This window comes from Nicotiana tabacum, chromosome 12, assembly GCF_000715075.1.
Source record: "Nicotiana tabacum cultivar K326 chromosome 12, ASM71507v2, whole genome shotgun sequence".
Lineage (NCBI taxonomy): Eukaryota > Viridiplantae > Streptophyta > Magnoliopsida > Solanales > Solanaceae > Nicotiana > Nicotiana tabacum.
In genome coordinates, this window is record NC_134091.1 from 33,185,127 (window position 1) to 33,205,984 (window position 20,858).

Genomic DNA, 20,858 nt, shown 5'->3' on the forward strand with positions numbered 1-20,858 from the left:
TAAAAAAATGAACAAGGATTTTATTTAACCAAGAGAAATACATTAAGGATCTAAAATAATCACTGCCACACCACATAGAAACAATAGCATGGCCATGAATCTTTCATCTTTCTAATAAGGCTAGTATTTTCTTCCATACAACATAAGAACTGTAATTATTAGAAGCAATTTATATTTTAAAAATTTAGAAAAAAGGAGGGCAAAGCTCCACCCAAAAAAAATGATTTTCTTAAATTATTCACTTGCTAATCTCTGCTTGCACCTTTTCGATAAAGCTAAGCATGGTCTCTAATCCTTTCTCATCTGAAAAAAAGAAGAAGATGGTATTTGTTATTGTTGTTAAACGACATTGGCTACATTAAATGAAGTTAAGCTAATAAATATGTTAGGAGGATTACCAAATCTTGGTATAGTGTGGCCCTTAGGATGATGAATCACCACTGGATCAACATATGATTCCAACAGTTCTATCCCATACTTCTTCAGGTAATCTTGCTCACCTACAATATCAATTAATAGCCTGTTATTATCGTATTCTTCATATATATTTTTTTTCACAATTATTTATTAAAAATAATATATTTTAACATGTTAAAATACGGATAGTTTTCTCAGTATATATTAAACCCAATTTTTCTATATGCTGTTGGCGATAATAATTAACATATTGAAGTTAGGCAACAGAACCCCCCCCCCCCCCAACCCCCACCCCAACCCCAACCTCCCCCCTCCAAGTCCAATTTAATAAATGCATGTTGGAGTCATTAAATTTTTCAGCTAATGCGAGCTAAATAAGTCAATTAAAAAGAGATCATAACTATTTTATTACAGGGCTAGGGTTGATATCTCCAACTTTTGACTGACATCGGAACTATATTAGTAATAATTCCTTTTTACATACTACCAAGGCATATCCTCTTGGATCCCCTAACAATTCCTCTAACAATAATAACATCGACACAAATGTGATGAAATCAAGGACAGAAATTGACGTGTAATTCTAGACTTAATTTAAAAATTCTAGGACGCATTAATTAGATTAACAAGATACTTTCTCCGTTCACTTTTACTTGTCCACTGTTGACTTTGCATACCCCTTAAAAAATAATAAATAAATTACATAATTTACCATGATACCCATATTAATAGGTGTATAGTCTTAATGGATTTGGAACATGATTTGAAATGAGTAATTAATGCGAAGGGCAAAACAGAAAAATAAATTATTTTTCTCTTAATATGCGAAAGCGGACAAGTAAAATAAAAAAATTATTTTTAAAATAATGGGCAAGTAAAAGTGAACAGCGAGAGTATTAGTTTTTGACCCACAATTAGGAATATTTTAATTACCCATAACATACGATGGTAATTAACTAACTAAAAAATAATTGAAACTAGCAATTTAAATTGTGTTTCATGGTATGCCTTTACAAATACTTAATTTAAATTCATTCTATAAATTTCTTAACAAAGTTGATTTATTGAGCTGCCCCAATTGACGAGAATATATATAGTAGTTGGCTAGTCCTAGTTGAACAAAGAATCAAGTTTGATGAATATAGGCCACGTGTTAACCAAACATTTAAAAAAAAAAGCAAAATAACGTGTCTTTTAATTTGCACAACACGTTTTTTTTTTTTTTTTGAAATTAAAAAAGAAAACATACACCATGTAGGGACAGAAAATACCTAAGAAGTGAACGGACGGGCATGTAATAGACGATGAATAAGCTTTTTCGGCGACTGATTCATTCTTAAATTGAGCCCCTCCAATTATTATCAGATATTTTATTTTGGGCACCTTTGTAAGTGCCACTCCCTGCCAAAATCAAATCAAGTAATTATCAATAATCATCATAAAGGAATGTTTAATTTAAACACCAGTAATTATAATATTAGGATTCGAATTGTGACAGCATTTTCATTTTACAAACAGAAAGAGCTAAATAAAAGACATTATTTATACCTTTTCTTGCAACCCTGGCAATGCTCCAGAAAGAATTGCACCCTGAATTGTGTCAAAAATAAAGGTACTCAAAATCAGATTGTGCAGTTCTTTTATATAGATGCATGTATCACAATTTGAAATATAAAAACAGAAAAAGAAAAAAAATTAAAAGAGTTCAACTGTCAAAGTCATCTAGAAGCAAGAAGACACACAGATAAAAGGAGTAGAAAATATATATGGTAACTTCTTCAAAGGTCGTTAACCTCAATGAAAATTTCAACCTTTGACCGAAAATAGTGAATGTTTTGCCTTTTAAAGTAAAAAAGTTTCGCTGTAAAAATCAATTTTGTTTTCTCAAAGAAATCCAGAATTATATTCTTCAAAAATAAATCCAAAAACATTCTGCGAAATCAAACATTCTAAAATATAAGGAAAAAATAGAACACAAAAGCAAACGAGATGCTGGAAAAAATAAATTAGAACTAACCTGGGAGAAACCAAGAAGACCGTCGAAAGGTCCATGTTTTATAAAGCACTCTTCTATATATGCAAGACACTTATCAAAATTCTGATATTCCGTAAATTCCTATATAAAAAATCAATCACAATTAAGTAAAAAAGTTTTCATTTTCATTGAAAGTAAAATATAGGAATTCTTAAGCCTGCAACTGTAAAAAGCAAGAAAGAAAACAAAAAGGGAAAAAAATAAACGACCTTGTTGAATTGGAACCATTCGTAATAAGGAGGATCAAAAATACCCTCAACTTCAGATTTGCCTTGACAAGGAAAAGGTGCATCAACAAAAACAAGATCCAAATTTTCAACCACTTGAGTTGGCCATTTGTCAAAGACTTGTTTCTTAAGAATTTGGCCACTAGTTCGAAACCCGTGAAGGCAAAGAAATCTGGGTTTCCTCTGATTGGCATCGGCATCACCTTCACTTCCCATGGCTGGACTTGGAAATGATATTTTTTCTGAAACTAAAAAAACTCTGTTTCCTTAATTTACGAGAAGAGTTCCACAAGTATTGGAGAAATGTAACACAGCTAAGAAAATGCTTTTTAAGCGTTCAATTTATAGAGGAAAGGCCAAAAGGCGTCGGGTCAGATATATTACATTGTAAGCGTGGTTTAGGGGGGGACGCGTAGTATGAATTGGCTGGGATTTGGGGCTCGTGGAGTAAACAAAATTGGAAGTTGCGTGGACGGTGATGTCAAGGAGTGCTTTCCAACAGTAGGAGGAGAATCAATAATATTCTCTTTTTTTTGGTAATAAATTAACAACGTGACAACAAAATGATTAAAAAAAAATGAAGAAGACATTTTATTAAATTTTCTTTGTTTTCACGTATTTGTGTATTATTTTTAAAATTTTATTTCATTTTGTGGTTTGTTCTATTCATGTAGAGAAAATAGAATTCTAGACATAATATTACCAACAACAACAAAAAAAAGAATTCTAGACAATTTTATTAAGTACTCTCTCACGTCCATAATAAGTGATATTTTGGCCTATTTATTTTGGATCAAAATAAGTGTCATTGTTACATAATCAAGAATGAACAAACTTTAAATTTTCAAATTTGCCCTTATTTACATATCCTAATGTGTCAAATTAACAATATACAAATTTTAATGAAGGGCAATTTAGTCAAAATACTTATTTATTTTTTAGGAATTAGTATTTTATTAAGGAGTGTGTCAAAAACAAAAAAATCACTTATTATGAACCGGAGAGAGTAGTACGCAATATGAAACAAAATAATTATTGCCGGGGCTCAGTTTAGGATAGGGGAGCGAAACGTGATGCTTTGATTTTGCACAATCTTAGTTTTGACGTTCAATATTGGTATGTACTTATTTATTGTCATTTGTCACTGCTTAGCTACCACCCCTACGTTTTGCCCACAAAATAGTACAATTGAAATTGTAATGTGATTTATAAATACATGAATTAATTTGATCCAAAAATATGAAAGAAATAAGAACAAAATCAAGATTATGAAAATAACTCAAAAGAAATACAAATCTGACCGTATGAAGAGTCTCAAGCGATAATATGAACAATGTTAAGAAAGCAAGTAATTTCATAATATGAGAACAAAATATAGCCTTTGAGTACAGATGATTTACGTGTCCTACAATGGATATTAATTTTCTTATTTATAACTCTATTTAGGGAGACAAGATTCCCAAATCAAGCTCCTCTTGAATGAGAATAAAACCGCCATTGATAGCTGCATAACGGTTGGCTATTAATACAGAGATTCTTTGTAACATCTGCTTATTCAATGTTGTCTTTCCCAACCGATATCTTCTTTTTAAATCTTTGTTATCGGTTCCCATGCCTTCGGAATTTACACAGCACCGAGCTCATGTTTGTATTCGATGTCAACTATTTGTTGACTCATATATTACTTGTCTCCAGTTACACATGTCACCTAGTAATTCATCCACCTGTTGCTAACCAATTTTACCCTATACAGATAGACCCCATACCTTTCGGTGACAAATACTTTAGTGTTGCCGGGAAGTAGATAAAACTTCTTTCCTTAGCGGGTAAGTTTCTGAATTATTTCTCATATTTGAAAGGATGCACGTCTCTTCACATTTAATGACCCGAGCACGTGTTACTCCATAATTTGGAAAATATTTTATCCAGTTTTCAAGGTAATCGTGACCACTCATATATTACTTGTCTCCAGTTACACATGTCACCTAGTAATTCATCCACCTGTTGCTAACCAATTTTACCCTATACAGATAGACCCCATACCTTTCGGTGACAAATACTTTAGTGTTGCCGGGAAGTAGATAAAACTTCTTTCCTTAGCGGGTAAGTTTCTGAATTATTTCTCATATTTGAAAGGATGCACGTCTCTTCACATTTAATGACCCGAGCACGTGTTACTCCATAATTTGGAAAATATTTTATCCAGTTTTCAAGGTAATCATGACCATGAATTATGCTACTTATAAACTCCCCCCCCCCCTCCACTCTTTAATTTTACTTTTTACTTTTACAAGCTCTTCTTCTTCTTCGAATTTTCTTAGAACCCTACAGAAAAATTCATCTTTCTCGGTTAAAATTTCCTACTCAAATTTCTTACCAACATGTCTTCTAGCACCGTTGCCTCGAAAACTTTGGCCTTCTCTTCGGTGAAGGCCCAAGAAGAACAAAATGAAGGAGGTCGATGTTGAATCCGAACCTCCTACCGTTAATACTATTATTCCTTTCCAACTCGACTCCCAGTTAGATCTTCAAGTCCAAAGAGAACCTATTAACTCCAAAAGCGACAAACACTGGCTTGTTCGCAGGTACCCCTCTTCCATACGTCTTGCTAGCATTCCCGTTGTGAAGAAAGAATGCGATTGGAAAAACATCGAAATCTTCGCCCCCACTGAGGTGGAAAGGGTTGCATTCTCCAAACTAGGGTTCATGTATGTTTATACATACTCTTTCACTTTGGGATTGGGTAAAGATATTGACCCTATAATTTAGAGTTTTGCCATCATTTCAAAATCTGCTTGGCTCAAATAGGTCCATCAATATGGCATATGGTGGCTTGCCTCCGAAAATTATGCCTCGAGATCGGGAAAATCCAAAATCTCACCCACATGATCAACCTCTACTCTCCAAAGATCTTCCATGGGGTGTGCTAAAGCTCAACAAACACGGCCACCATGCCATCCTTATCAGTATTGATGATAAAAATGATCATGGCTGGAAGGAATGAATCGTTGTCATTGCTACATGGGATATTTTTTCGATAACAACACCTACTATTCTTGAATCGTGGAACTTTTTTTGTAAGTCTTCAGATTTCTTTTCTTTTTCGTATTTATAAAAGACTTCCCTCATTCGTTAACTTTGTATTTACCTTATTCCAGCTACTCATTGGGAACCACCATAGGTTAATAACTTGTGCCCAATGGGTACAGAAAATTTTAGATATTTCTACACCGGAATCTCGAAGGTGAAAAGAAATGACTCCTAGATTTATTTGGAAAGCCAAAAACTATGGTAAGTAAAGGCTCTTCCTTCCTTCTTTCACCTTTTTAGCATGACTCGAGATCAATTTATTGACTCTCTTTTTTCAACACACAGGACTTCCGAAGGGATCTATTATTTGCCCCGCCATTGAGGTTCCCGATGACCCAGAGGAAGCCCAATGAGCATTGCAAAATGTACTTAACTGGAGGAGAGCTCGTGAAGCCACTCTCGCTTCCGGTGAAGGCACCTTATCCCGGAATCCTAGGCCAAAGACAAGAAACCAAAGAGAAAACCTACCACTACAGTCGGAACTCGGGAAAAGCCTTCAACAAAAGAAACTCTAGCCGGACCAGCCACTCTGGTCCTTATTGACGAAGGAGCTATCGATGAGCAGTTCCTCTTCAAAGAAGAAAAAGTTCTTCACTGACTCAACCATATGCTCAGCCGGAAGAGCTTCACATACCACAACAGGAAAAAGTTCAAGGACTCTTTACGGAAACGAAAATCGTTGAAAATGCCGAGTCTCACTTTCGGGCTCTTGTTGATGTTTCCACTCAGAAGAATTCTTCCCCTGAGGTACCTATGTCATCAACTTCTGAGCCAACTTCAACTGCATCTCCTTCTACCCATGCTGTTACCTCTCCACTAGTCCCAACCGAACAGACAAAAGACGTTCTTTCCCCACGGTCATCTGATCATGGGAATTTAGGAAACACTTTCCCGGCACCCACTCAAAACCTTAGTGGTAAATGAAGTGTTGTGCTTACGGTTTCATATTAGTGCCACTTACTCTCCAAGCCGGTGAAAGTCCTCAATTACCTAAAACCTCTGGCCACGGACAGAGATTGGAGAAAAATGGACCCTCTTTTTGCTGAGTGTCTGATTAACAACAATATGCACTGTTCAGCTCATGTATCAATTTAAACTTCTTCTTTTCCCTTTCTTCATACCCTTAATTTTCAATTCGTATAGGCTAACCTCTTTGCCTACGAGGGTTTACAAAAGCTAATCCTGGACAAAGAATAACTTACTGCTGAATGCAATCAACTTACTACCAAACGGAACCAGCTTGCTGAGCGCCTCTTTGTTTCGAAAGAAAAAGTTACTCAAATGGGTGAGCTCGAGGCTCGATTGCATCAATCCAAGCAAGATAGAATGACTCATATCCAAGAAGCCACTCAATTACATGAAGATATTAAGGAGACGAAGGCCAATTGGGCTGAACTGCATGATGCCGTAACTGCGGCGACCACGCGCGAGTCTGCTTCTATAGAGAAAATCAACAACTTGGAAGCAAACTTACGCTTGAAAACCGAAGAGGCTAATACCGCCGAGGAGAAGAGAGCCAAAATGGAAGAAAGTCTCAGAAGGGTCATGGAGCAGAACCACCTTCATGCGTCAACCAATATTGAGCTTAATTCTAAGATCAGCATTGTGCAAGACGAAAATGACAAGCTCCAATCAAAAATTGAGAAACTCCAAGCTAAACTCCAAGACTAGGAAGATTCTTTCCTCCTCGAGAAAACCTATGCCATTTATCATATGAAGAGGAAGACTTTGGAGGAGGCCAAATAAGGCAATAAAAACATGGATGACTGCATTTCCAAGGCTCGTGAATTGGAGACAACTGCTCTCGAGAACCTCCCTGCTCGGCCCGTTGCCTCCGACTCTTCGAATACTAGTTTCAAGTATTCGAGAACCGAAGAAGAAGATGAAGAAGAAGAAGAAAAAGAAGAAGATAACGATGAAGGCCTCGAACCGGAAGCGGAACAACTTTCTCCTGAAAAGGAAAATGAAGACTCTTCTCTCCCTTCAGGATCTAGAAACATTAATAATTGTTGTATATATTTTTCTTTTCCTTTGTAACTATGCCAAAACTTCTTTATTGAGTTTGGCATTTTAAGTAATGAAAGAAATTTCTTGCTTAAGTATTGTGCAAGAAATATTTTTTTATAGAAAATATACCACTAGGCAGGCTGCCTAGTGGCTAATATATATATAATCCCAAAAAATATGGGTCCAAGTCTTATAAGATGTCCAATCCAATCTAAAATATATAAACTATTACTAGCTAGTACTATTGAAGATAAAGCCAAAACTAAATATCTAGCTATTACAAAGAAGTAGGATGTAATCTTCCATATACATGTAGTGCAAGTGAATCCAAAGGCTAAGGGCAATAACCATATAGTAGCACCTCCAAAGCTCTCACCAGGCGCCAGGTTATGTATTCCATAGGACACGATTCCAATGGACAAGGCAAATATGGACTCCAAACAATCACACCATTACATAGAAGCTATCCAGAACTGCCAGAAACATGTGTTGGTACAGCTTGAACTCCTCAATGTTAAGCTCCATCTCCAAGTAAAGCAATCTTCTCTATAATCAGTCATGAAGCTAACATGAAAAAATTCATATAACAACTGCATGTTTGGAAAGTCTGAGCTATATAGTGCCTTCTCATCTCCAGAATGAGCATGAAACCATACTAATACCACCGGAAGATGATATAACACTATACAATACTTAGATAGCCAGCAGAATCAAGCAACAATTGCATTAGTATTTCATTTAAAGCAGTACTAAACTCCAGACTACTAACAATTTGTGTGAACTCATACACAATGAGTGTATCAATGAGGAACCAGTATGCAGTACTATAATCCTGTGAGTAAAAGCAGCAGTACCAAACACTACTAGCTAGAAGTACTTCACCTTATAAGCTTGTATTTGAGTTAATTACTTGCATGTTTGCCCTACATGTTCCATACAGTGTGTCACTACCTCCAGAATGAGCATGTTTCCATGCTAATGCCACTGGAAAGTAATTACACACTATACAGAAAAGAAAAGGAGTGTAGTCAATAGCAAAAACATGCAGTGAATTTAATAATCATTTCATCAATCAGGTGCTTTTTCTTGGAAAACCTAACCCTAAGGTTGGGTATTTGTGCTTTGTCCATATTTATATGTGTTTTTCCTGCTGTAGGTAAGTCATAAAACGAATGAAATGTGATTGTACCTGCAAAAGAAAAAACTAGGTTAGCTAAAAATTCAGCAACAACATTGCCCTCCCTTAGCACATGTTGAAAGAGCACATTGTAGGTGCTCTTTATATCCTTAATCTTCTTCACTTCTGCCCCTATACACCAAGGAGACTTCCATTCACCCTCAATGATCTTCTTCATTACCAAAGAATCAGTCTCCAGGATAAGAGGATGCAACTGCTTTTCTATACAATAGGCCAATCCTTCTACAATTGCTTTTGCTTTTGCCACTATGTTTGTTGCCTCCCCTATCTCCACTGCCTTAGAAAACACTAAGTCTCCATAATATTCTCACACACAAAAACCATAGGAGCTAGGTCCGGGATTACCTCTAGATGCACCATCTGTATTACATTTGAACCAACCCTTATAAGGAAGTTGCCATGTTACTCTTTTAGTCACAACATAAGGCTTATAGTCTTCAAAGAAGCTGATCATATCTGGCCATAAAAGAGGGATGTTTAGAAACCATGGATACCTCACTTTTGCTAGATAGTACAAGGTCTTGTTCACATCATGAATCACCCTATTACAAGAGACTGCACCTCCATTCTTCATTATGTTCCTTCTCTTTCAAAGTTCCCATGTGATCACTGCTGGCACTGCTTGGTACAATGGATTTAGTTTGGGGAAACATTGAGCATTCCACCATGTTCTTACAGCCTGATGAACCTGCACCAAGTTCACAATTATCCCTGCTGCTTGAAGAAAAGTCTTCCACACCCTAGTTGCAGTAGCACTTGTGAGAAATAGATGTTGAAATATTTCCTCTTGTGGTTATGAATAACACCAACATTTAGACACTACTAGGTAACCATTCCTTCTCCATAGATCATCAGTAGGTATCTTTCCTTTCCACAACCTCCATAAGAAGAAAGAGATTTTGAAAGGAAATCCTCTGATCCATAACTTCTTATACTCAGGTTGTATAGGCGCTCTATGTCTCAGAATTTTTCATGCACTACTAACTTAGAATTTACCTAAAGAAGTGGGCATCCAGTGTGGAGTATCCCAGTAGTCATCACTATTGTCAAAATGCACCTCATTCCTTATATGATCAGTAATATCAGCTGGGAAAGATTGCTCCAGTAATTGCTCATTCCAGTTATCTTCATCCCTCAAATCAGGTACTTCTTGGAGTTCATCATTGATGTGAAAATCTGGAGGCACAACATGGTATAATGCTACTAATCTAGTCTAGTTCTCATGCCATACATTATTAGATCACCTATTCATTCCCCATAGAATGCCATGCTTTACTTCTTCCCTTGCCTCCAATATCTTCCTCCGTACATGTGATCCTTCTCTAAATTGAACCACTGTAGGCAACTCTTTCTGGTAGTATTTGTTCCACATAAAGTTGGACCATAGAGACTTTGAAGTCATAAAATTCCACCACAGCTTAGCAAACAAAGCTTTAGAGATATCAAATAGTGATCTGAACCCTACTCCACCTTCTTCTTTAGGTAAACATAGGTTTTGCTATTTAGTCCAGTGTCTACTTGTTCCTTATTCCTTGTTACTCCAGAAAAATCTAGCAAGTGTCTTGTGCAGATGTTTAAGGATGTTGTCAGGTGGATCTAGTATTGAGAGGATGTGAGTAGGCATACTTTGTAGCAATCTTGAGATCAATGTAGCCTTACCTCCATAAGACAATAACTTACCCTTCCATGAATGAAGCTTGGATTTCACTTTTTTTTTATGAGATCATTGTAGTAGTCTTTCCTCCTCCTTGTATAAAAGATTGGGCAACCAAGAGAAGTAAATGGAAATTCACCCCTTGAGAATCCGATGATTTCCCCCCATAGAATTGAACAAGGCTCCAGCCACATTAGCATGCATATAGAAAGAGCTCTTTTCCTTGTTAATCAATTGGCCAAATGTGTGCTCATACTTGGTCAATACCTCAACTATCTTCTCTAATGAATATGGATCAGCAGAAGCAAATATAATAGTGTCATCAGCATATGCTAAGTGTTTCAATGGTTCAGTCCACTTAGGCATACCATAGCCCTTAAACTTCCTATCTTTAAAAAATTTATTCAATGATCTAGATAGGACCTCAACTGACAGAATGAACAAAGCTGGTGATAGAGGATCCCCTTGCTTAACCTCTCTTGTTGAATGAAAGAATCCTGAGGCTTGGCTATTTATCAACACTGAATACCAATTGTTAGCAATAAGATTCCAGACCATATTGATGAAGCTTTCAACAAACCCCATTCTCTTCAATACATGAATCAAATACCTCAAGGAAACCCTATCATAAACCTTTGCCATATCAAGCTTGATCACCACATTGGCAGGCTTACCCCTCAACCTTGTATCTGTGACTATCTCCTGTGTTAGCAAGATGTTATCAAAGATACTTCTCCCCTTGACAAAACCTGATTGATTGGAAGAGATCAAGTATGGTAAAATCTTCTCCAGTCTATTATGTAACAACCTAGAAAATACCTTGTTTATGAAGTTACTTAAGCTTATAGGCCTTAAGTTTGAAAATGTTTGTACCAAGGTCTTCTTAGGCAGCAGTACTAAATTAGTGTGACTTATAGACTTAGGTAGTGAAGCATCACCATAAAACATCTGCATCATATGAAAGATATCAGCTCCTACTATATCCCACCACTCCTGATAGAATCTGCCAGTGAAACCATCAGGTCCACTAGCACTCTCACCACTCAAAGCAAATACTGCCTCTTTAGTCTCCTCCATAGTTGGCATTCTGCATAGCTCCATATTCTGATCCAAGTTCACCATAGAAAGAACATTGTTCAGCAGTTCAAAGTCTGTTGGATCACCCTCTTGTGTGAATTGTTTCTGACAAAAGCTTACTGCAACATTGGCCTTTAGATCTTGTGTGTCAATCCATTCACCATCTCCATTCTGTATTCTTTTTTAGTTGTAACTTTTGCCTCTTGTCATTCACATAGTTATGGAAGAACCTTGTATTTCTATCACCTTTAGAAAACCAAGTCATGCCTGCCTTTTGTTTCCAGTACTGCTCTTCAATGCTCAAATACTTTTTCAACTTAGCTTGTGCCTTTTGAAGCATAATCCTATTATCAATTGTTGGTTCTTTCTCAAATAACATCTCCTTAATCCTAACAACATCCTCCCTGATTGAAAGTTGCTTGAAGATATCACCATATGTCATCTTACTCCATTGAGATAGGGCAGTCTTCACCCTTTTCAACTTCTTCTTGAACATAAGGAATGGGTCTCCAATGAAGTCAGCCACCCAATTTTTCCTTACAATATCTTTGAATGTCTCATGCTTGATCCAGAAATTGAGGAACTTGAATGGCTTCACAAATTGCAGTGCTTCTTCTCCACAACTCATCAACAAAGGAGCATGATCTGATCCTGTCCTTATAAGGTGCTCAACATCAATGTTTGGGAAGAGAGTCTGGAAAGACAAATTAACAAAGATTATGTCCAATCTCTTGAATATACATTCAGCATTTGGCCTACCATTCCACTAAGTAAAAGGACTCCCTTTGTAGCCAAGATCAAACAATCCACTAGAATTCACACAAAAGGCAAAGTCTTCATACTCAGGTGGATATACAGGCAAACCACCTATATTCTCATCTTCATGAAGTACAGTATTAAAATCACCACCAACTAGCCAAGGCAGTTCCATGTCACTAGCTAGATAGTACAAATTGTCCCACAATTCCATTCTTTCAAGAGCAGAACATTTAGCATACACAAAGGTCATCATGATGTGTTTGCCAATGTCCTGATGATATACCTTAATAGTCACCTGCTGCTTAGTATCCATCAACAAATCCCATTCAACTACAGCATCAAAGAACAACCATATCTTACCATTAATAGTTGACATTGTAGCATCCATACCTAATCTCATCCTATACCTCTGAATGTGTATAGAATTTTGAAATGGTTCCATAAGTGCAACAATGAAGAAACCATGTTCTCTTTGCATGTTAATCACCCTCTAAAAGGCCTGTTAAGTATTAACAGGCCTTATGTTCCAAATTAGTGTTTTAATCATCATTTTGTCATTAAGGCTACCCTCTTGTGCAAAATTCTTGTAGGTTGCAGTGGTTCTTTATTCTGTGCTTGCTTCTTCCCTTTCTTCCCACTCCTTGAAGAAGATCTAGGTGACAAGTCTCCTTCCCTAGCTATAGCTTTGAAATTTCCAGCAGTAGACTTATAATCAGTCATCACTCTTATCCTCCATTTTTTGTTGCTCTACCAGTGTATTATGAATGTCCACAGGTAGGACATTGTGTGTAATAATATCATGTAACACCTGGTTAGGAGATTTCAAAGGGACATTGATCTGGATTTGCATTGCAAGTCCAGTACCTGAAGCACAAGCTATTGGTACTGTTTCAATTGCACCCGAACCCCTAGGGATAATAGCTTGCTCCATTTGCTCTTGCATCATACTTGTATCCTTCAAGACCTCAGAACCCTACTCTTGAACAACCAAAGATTCATGGATATCTCTAAATTAAAGCTCATACAATGAACCCAAGCTAGGGTTTACTATAGCCGAATTCACAGGAATTACTGTTCCATTGGGATCACCATCCTTGCCACCAACTGTTTGATGTTTTGAATTCACTGTAGCCTCTAAGACCTCCACATTAACATCTCCAAACTGTTCACCACCTGAAAACTCCATCGGAAGACCTTCAACATTGGCCAAAACCTCAACAATTCCACTAGGGTTTACTGTTACATTGGCCTGTCTCTTAGCTGAAGCTGCAGTAGCTGATCCTCCAGTTGTTCTAACTTATTTTGGAGTTCCTTTATTATCTCCATCTGGTTGTATTGGCTGTTGCTTACTAAAACTCATGTTACTATCAACCCTAGTTTTCAGAGCCCTAGGGTTTATTGTAGCATTAGGGTTACTTGTGTTTGGTAGTTGGACCTGCATGTTGCCTTCATTTTCTTTGTCTCCTGTAGTAATTGTTGTTCCTATTTGTGTCTGAATATCATCAAATTCATCACTCCATAAGGACCTACTAGAATCAACTTCAATATTTGTCTCATTCTTTCCAGAATCCTCATAAGTTTGAGATGGAATCTCATGACAAGAGTGGTTGACTATGACATTAAGCTCTCTAAGCTCTTCCTTACTCGTACCAAATCTCATATGCACCTATTCAATAGTAGATTCCTTTCTAGTAGCCTCCTTAATCTTGTATCAGTAGGATTAGGAGGATTTTCCTTTGCCGGATCTTGAATCCCATTCTTTTTTGGACTAACTCTCCCAGTTGATGTAGGATTCGACTTCTTCTACTTATTTGCCTCCCCTTTCTCCTTATTTTCAACATTCAAGACAACTTCCTTTTTAATACGTTTGGATTCTTCTTCTCCTTGCTTTAATAAAACAATATTATTAGTCCTATTCTCCTTAGGATTTGAGATGAAATTTTATGGTTTCACTGTTTTGTTCTCCAACTCCTTGGTGGACTCAGCTTATTTTTCATCAGTGATCATCAATGTTTCCTTCTCCCCTTCTTGCACATTAAACACCTCAAATGAGTTCTTTGTAACTACAGTATCATTCTTTTTCTTCCCTTTACCCTTGACAACTTCATTATCATTTGCACCATCAATAATATGGCCTCGTTTATCTCTTTGATACTTGTTTTGTCTTATTTGCATCAACTCCTATTTTGCATTGTTAGGAATAGGATTTCCTAACACCTTACCACTTGAAAGAACTTTGGTAGTAGCAGCGGCAGTTCCCATTATCTCCTTTATCTCCTTTCCTTTACTTTGATCCTCAAAGACTTCATCAAATTTCTTGTGTAACTCAGGATGAATTACCCAATAATCCACCTCATTGTTTCCTTGTTTCTTACAAGTTTTATACTATTTTGGCATATAATCATACTTTATTTTGATCCACTTTGATTCTTCAGGCAAAGAATCATCTTCCTCCTCAATAATTTTAATTCTTTGAGGAAACTTAGCTAACAAATTAACTCAGCCTTCACCTTTGCACAACTAGGCCTTGTACCATTTTGAGTAGCTAGGTCGATATGTAAAGGCTTCCTTACAACACTAGACAAAGAAAATAAAACTCCTTACCAAAGAAATTAGGAGGCAATTCTAGAAAACTAATCTACGCAATGGCTATTGGAGTTTTTTCTTCAGGTTTTCACCATGGATTCCATCTTGTGCACCTCATCTGCCATAACTCCCCTTGAGCTTTTAAGTAGAATGAAGGCTTTGAAAGCAGGTGGATATAATCTTCAAGCAATGACAACCTAATCAAAACATGATTGTCTTCAATCGAGCCAACTGTGCACGCACCTTTTAGTTCACATTGGATTGGGATCACCTACCTTGCCTAGTTCATTGATAACTGGCTTGCCATCTGAAAATATTTCCAGCATTACTAGATTCAATCCCTGTTGTATAATAGATTGATTCACTTCAGACTTCTTCCACTTAATAATTGGTTCACCATGTAAATATTTGACAATTTTTATAGGGATGATAGATAGGGTTTGCATGGGAGCATTTAATATCTTTGGTTGTAGTAATTGCGCGTACTTTAGAGGTGGATTAGGGTTTGTAATGGTTGTTTGGGGCTATGGGGATGAATAAGACGACTGACCAACCTCAGGAGGAGGCTGGCCAGTGGCCGGCGAGGCCATGAGAGGAGCTTCGAAGCTGATCACCTCAAAATCGCCCAGAAATTGCCAGAGCTTCTTTCTCTAGGACATGTCAAGGGGTTGGGTTTTCCTATTCTCTTTTATTTAACTGGCAAAGCTCGGGATTTTTTTTACATCCGATAACTTTTGATCTCGAACATTCACATATCCGGAATCTACCCTTTGACTATGGGGTTTTTATAAGATAGGGACATTATGTTATGGTGTTCTTGAAGAGGATGTCTCCTGTTCATTCCAGCACAAGCATTTGAAGTTTTAACTAACTTTCAAATGAAAAAATTAATCAAACTTATCATTCGGGCAAGAAATAAGATAAAAATAAAAGGAATTTGATTTATTCCTTCCATCTTTAAAAGTATATTTATATAAATATTAATTTGCTTAAGTAAATAAAGCTACTAATGTATGTGACTAACTTGTACAACTTATTTCTACGGGGTTGATTATGCAGTCTCTGATCCTGATAATATATAGATCCCGGTTCTAGCAGTCCCCGATCTTTGTAACACTTTTAGTGCCTTAGTATGTAATAGTTTCTCCCAGTGTTCGGATGCTGAGTATGAGAATTCGAACACTAGAGATCTTGCTATCGCCGATGACCCTTTCTTTGTAGTATGCTTTATATTGTTGCCTCATTATAAGCCTTGCCAGAAAAACCCAATTGGGACAAAAACTGGACGAAGGAAAAAAGAGTGCAGCACATACTTTCAGAATCAGTAAGGATCTTCAACAGTAATACCTTTTGAGGTGACTCACGTTTCAATTGCTTGAAAATTTAACTCAATTTTCATTCTCCAATTGATACGACCTTTTCCGATTATAGTAAAAATTTGATAAGGTCCTTCCCACGTTAGTCCCAGCTTCCCGGTGTTATACTTTGAGTTACCTTTCTCAAAACTAAATCTCCGACTTTGAAATATCGAATATTTGCTCTACGGTTATAATATTTTTCCATTCTTTGCTTTTGTGCCACCATCCTCACATATGCCAGATCTCGATGTTCTTCAAACAAATCCAGTTTAATCATCCGTGCTTCATTATTTGCCTCTTTTCTTTTGCGCAGGAATACCTTATGGTCGGTTCCCAATCTCCGCCGGGATCAAAGCTTCCGCATCGTACACAAGTGAAAATGGTGTTTCACCCGTGCTCGATTTCGCTATTGTTCGATATGCCCACAACACACCCGGTAGCTTATCTAGCCAATTACCTTTAGCATCTTCTAACTTCTTTTTGAGATTTTGAATTATTATCTTTTTGGTCAACTCTGCTTGTCCGTTAGCACCTGGATGGTACGAACAAGATGCAATTCGTTTGATCTTCGATCCTTCAAAATACTTAATGATTTTGGAACCTATAAATTGTGGCCCATTGTCACAAGCAATTTCCTTTGGAACTCCAAACCAAAAAATGAAGATCCCATATGAAATCAATCACTTCTCGCTCTCCAATCATTTTAAAAGCACCTACTTCAACCTATTTAGTAAAATAATCAGTCAAAACTAAAAGAAATTTTACCTGCCCGGGACCATATGGTAAGGGACCAACTATGTCCATCCCCCATTTCATGAAGGGCCATGGTGACACCACCGAATGCAAAAGTTTAGCCGATTGATGCATTAGTTGTGCATGATGCTGACATTTATGATATTTTTGTACAAATGTCTTCGCGTCTTGCTCCATCCTGGGCCAATAGTAGCCATCCTTTATTAATTTGAGAACCAACGAATATGCACCAGAGTGGTTCCCGCATACTCCTCCGTAAACTTCTCTCATCACGTAGTCAACCTTCGACGTCCCTAAACACCGAGCCAATGGTCCCTGAAAAGACCTCTTATACAGTTGACCATCAATAAGACAATAACGAGCAACTTTAGTCCGTAGTGCCCGAGATGCTTTTGGACCTTCAGGCAGTTTGCAATTCCTTAAATACTCTATGAATTTATTTCTCCAATCCCAAATTAGGTTGGTTGAGTTAACTTCACAATATTCGCCCACATATAATACCGAATGCAACAATTGAACGATCGCACCGAAATCAGCTCCATTCATTTATGTGAACGACCCCAAATTGGCTAATGCGTCTGCCTCCACGTTTTCTTCTCTCGGGATGTTGGTTATCGATCATTATCTAAACCGAAAAAGTAACACTTGAACCTTATTCAAGTACTGTTGCATGCGCACCTCCTTGGAATCGAAAAATTCCATACACATGATTCACTACCAGCTGGGATTCACAATTTATTTTTGTTACCTCGAAGCCTAGTCCCCGAGCTAATTCAAGTCCTGCAACCAAAGCCACATACTCGGCTTCATTATTAGTTAATGACACAATTCTAATGGCATGTCTCAAGGTTTCTCCCGAAGGAGTGATTAATACTATCCTGAGACCGGACCCCTTTACATAGGAAGCTCCATCTGTAAACAAGGTCCGAACACCTGACACCATCCCCGATACCAACAATTCCTCTTTAGAAACTAAAGGCATCAGTTCCGGACTAAAGTCAACCACAAAGTTGGCCAAAACTTGTGACTTAATCGCAGTCTTGGGTTTGTATTCAATGTCAAATTTACTAACTTCGACTTCCCATTCAACCAATCGACCCGAATTCAGGTTTATGAAGGACATTACTCAAGGGAAAAGTTGTCACAATTGCTATGGGATGGCATTGAAAATAAGACTTAAGCTTTCGAGAGTCGACTACGAGAGTTAAGGCTAACTTTTCAAGGTGAGGATAACATATCTCTACTCCCAATAAAACTTTACTAACATAATAAATAGGAAATTGTGTACCTTCCTCCTCCCGGACCAGAACAACACTTACCGCTACTTCCAAGACTGTTAGATAAATTTACAACTTCTCACCGTCCATCAATTTTGACAACAACAGAGGGCTAGATAGTACCTTTTTAGGTCTTTCAATGCTTGCTGGCATTCCGGAGTCCACACGAAATCTTTCTTCTTTTTCAAAAGCGAAAAGAAATGATGGCATTTGTCCATAGACCTTGAAATAAACCTGCTTAGAGCCGCCAACCTGCCTGCCAACCTTTGTACTTCTTTCACACTTGTTAATTGGTCCGGAATATCTTCGATGTCTTTGACCTTATCGTAGTTTACTTCAATTCCTCTTTGAGAGACCAGAAACCCCAGGAACTTTCCAGAACCAACCCCGAAAACGTATTTTTCAGGATTGAGCTTTATGTTATATTTTCACAGAATGTCAAACGTCTCTTGTAGATGAGACAAATGATCACCTGAATTAAGAGACTTGACCAATATATCATCAATATATACATCCATTGTTTTACCAATTTGTTATTCAAATATTTTCTTAACGAGTCTCAGATAAGTGGCTCCGACATTTTTAAGCCCGAAAGGCATCACGTTATAGCAGTATGGTCCAAAATTTGTGATAAATGATATTTTTTCTTGATATTCCGAGTGCATCCTGATTTGATTATACCCGGAATATGCATCAAGAAAGCTCATCAACTCATGTCCGGCTGTAGCATCGGTCATTTGGTCAATGTTTGGCAACGAAAAAGAGTCCTTAGGCCACGCCTTATTCAAATCTTTATAATCTACGCGCATTCTAAATTTATTATTCTTTATAGGTACTACTACTACTATTTTAGCTAGCCAATCGGGGTAATTTACCTCTCGAATTGAACCTATATTTAGTAATCGGGTTACTTCTTCTTTGACAAACATGTTTCTGACCTATGCTATTGGTCATTTCTTCTACTTACTAGAGAAAAGTTATGATCCAAACTCGGCTTGTGGACAACCACTTCTAATGGTATACCTGTCATAACTGAATGCGACTATACAAAACAATCAACATTAGCTTTTAGAAAATCTATAATATTTAACCTAAGTTCAGGACTCAACCTCGTTCCTAAATCAAATTTCCTTTCAAAGAACCCCGTGAACTAGGCCACTTGTTCAAGTTCTTCAGCAGTTGATTTGGTGGCTTCTTCTTCCTCCGGTACTTGAAAAGACCTCGGTACCTGATAAAAATCCGATGACTCCTCTTCTCCATTATCTTCAATCGGGATGGAAGAGGGCACCGACTCCTGTAGTTGTTATTTGCTTGTTTTTATCTCTCTTGCTATTGCACAAGGTAACTATATTTATTTCTCTTGCAGATGGTTGATCTCTTCTGATATGCTTGATCCTTTCCGGTATGGGAAACTTTAGCAACTAATGATAAATTTACGGCACAACTTTCATTTCATGTATCCATGGCCTTCCAAGGATCACGTTATACCCCATATCACCATGTACCACTTCGAACAGCGCAGTCTTCGTTACACCTTCTGCATGCGTTGGTGGTAGGATCCCCCCACCCCCGGGTTGTTACACTCGTTAGGTTGAACTCGGCCAAAAGCTTTATTGTCGAAACTATATTTTCGGTTAGCTTTGCTTGCTCCAAAACTCTCCATTATAAGACATCAAGAGATATTACCAAAGCATCATTGTGCGGTAGAAGAAGTCCATCGGCATCCTCTTCTATGAAGGTGTTGTCATCTTTTGCAGCTTTTCAGATCCTTTTGCCACGAGTTATCGATATCTTCATTATCTTTGCTACTGAAAACGTCACCCTATTTATCTCGTCACTAGCAAAAATCATGTTTATCGTCATGCGAGGTGACCCTACAGCCGGTTTTGATGGTTCCGCAACATCTCTATTTTCCCATAATTATTCTTGGCCCGATCACATAGAAATTCTCTGAGGTGACTATTCTTCAACAATGCTACCACCTCTTTCCGAAGGTGCTGTCAGTCCCCAGTCTTGTGACCATTCGTTCCATGGAACTCACATTATAGATTAGGGTCCCTTTGGCTAGGATCCGATTGAATTTGTTTTGAAAACCTAGCCTCCTTAATGTTTTTTTATAGCCAACACCAATTCTACCAAGCTGATGTTAAAATAATAGACGGATAATCGGGGTATGCTGAATCTCGAGACCCCAAAGTTTCCTTCTCTTGTAAAGCTTTATTATTCCGACCACGATCTTCTCTTCTATTGGCAGCAAACATTTCAGATGACTGAAATCCTTTATTTCCACACCCTTCAGCCCTTTCATAAGGCTGAAAGCGACTCCTAAAAGACCTCCGATCTGCAACGAAATCAGTTTTGAATTTCTCCCGAGTCCGATCACGATTACGTCCTTTGGAAGATATCAAGGAACTCAGTTG

At 37.5% G+C, this 20,858-nt stretch overlaps 1 protein-coding gene across 1 annotated transcript; it reads right to left on the reverse strand.

Annotated features, from left to right (window-relative positions):
* On the reverse strand, positions 1–3,020 carry LOC107785185 (uncharacterized). Its single transcript, XM_016606423.2, has 6 exons — positions 2,662–3,020; positions 2,435–2,533; positions 1,966–2,007; positions 1,689–1,818; positions 399–500; positions 1–303 (listed from the first exon to the last, which is right to left on the reverse strand). Exons 1-6 carry the CDS (start codon positions 2,893–2,895, stop codon positions 239–241), a joined length of 672 nt encoding a protein of 223 aa, XP_016461909.1. The 5' UTR covers positions 2,896–3,020; the 3' UTR covers positions 1–238.
* Between the last annotated feature and the right edge of the window lie 17,838 nt (positions 3,021–20,858).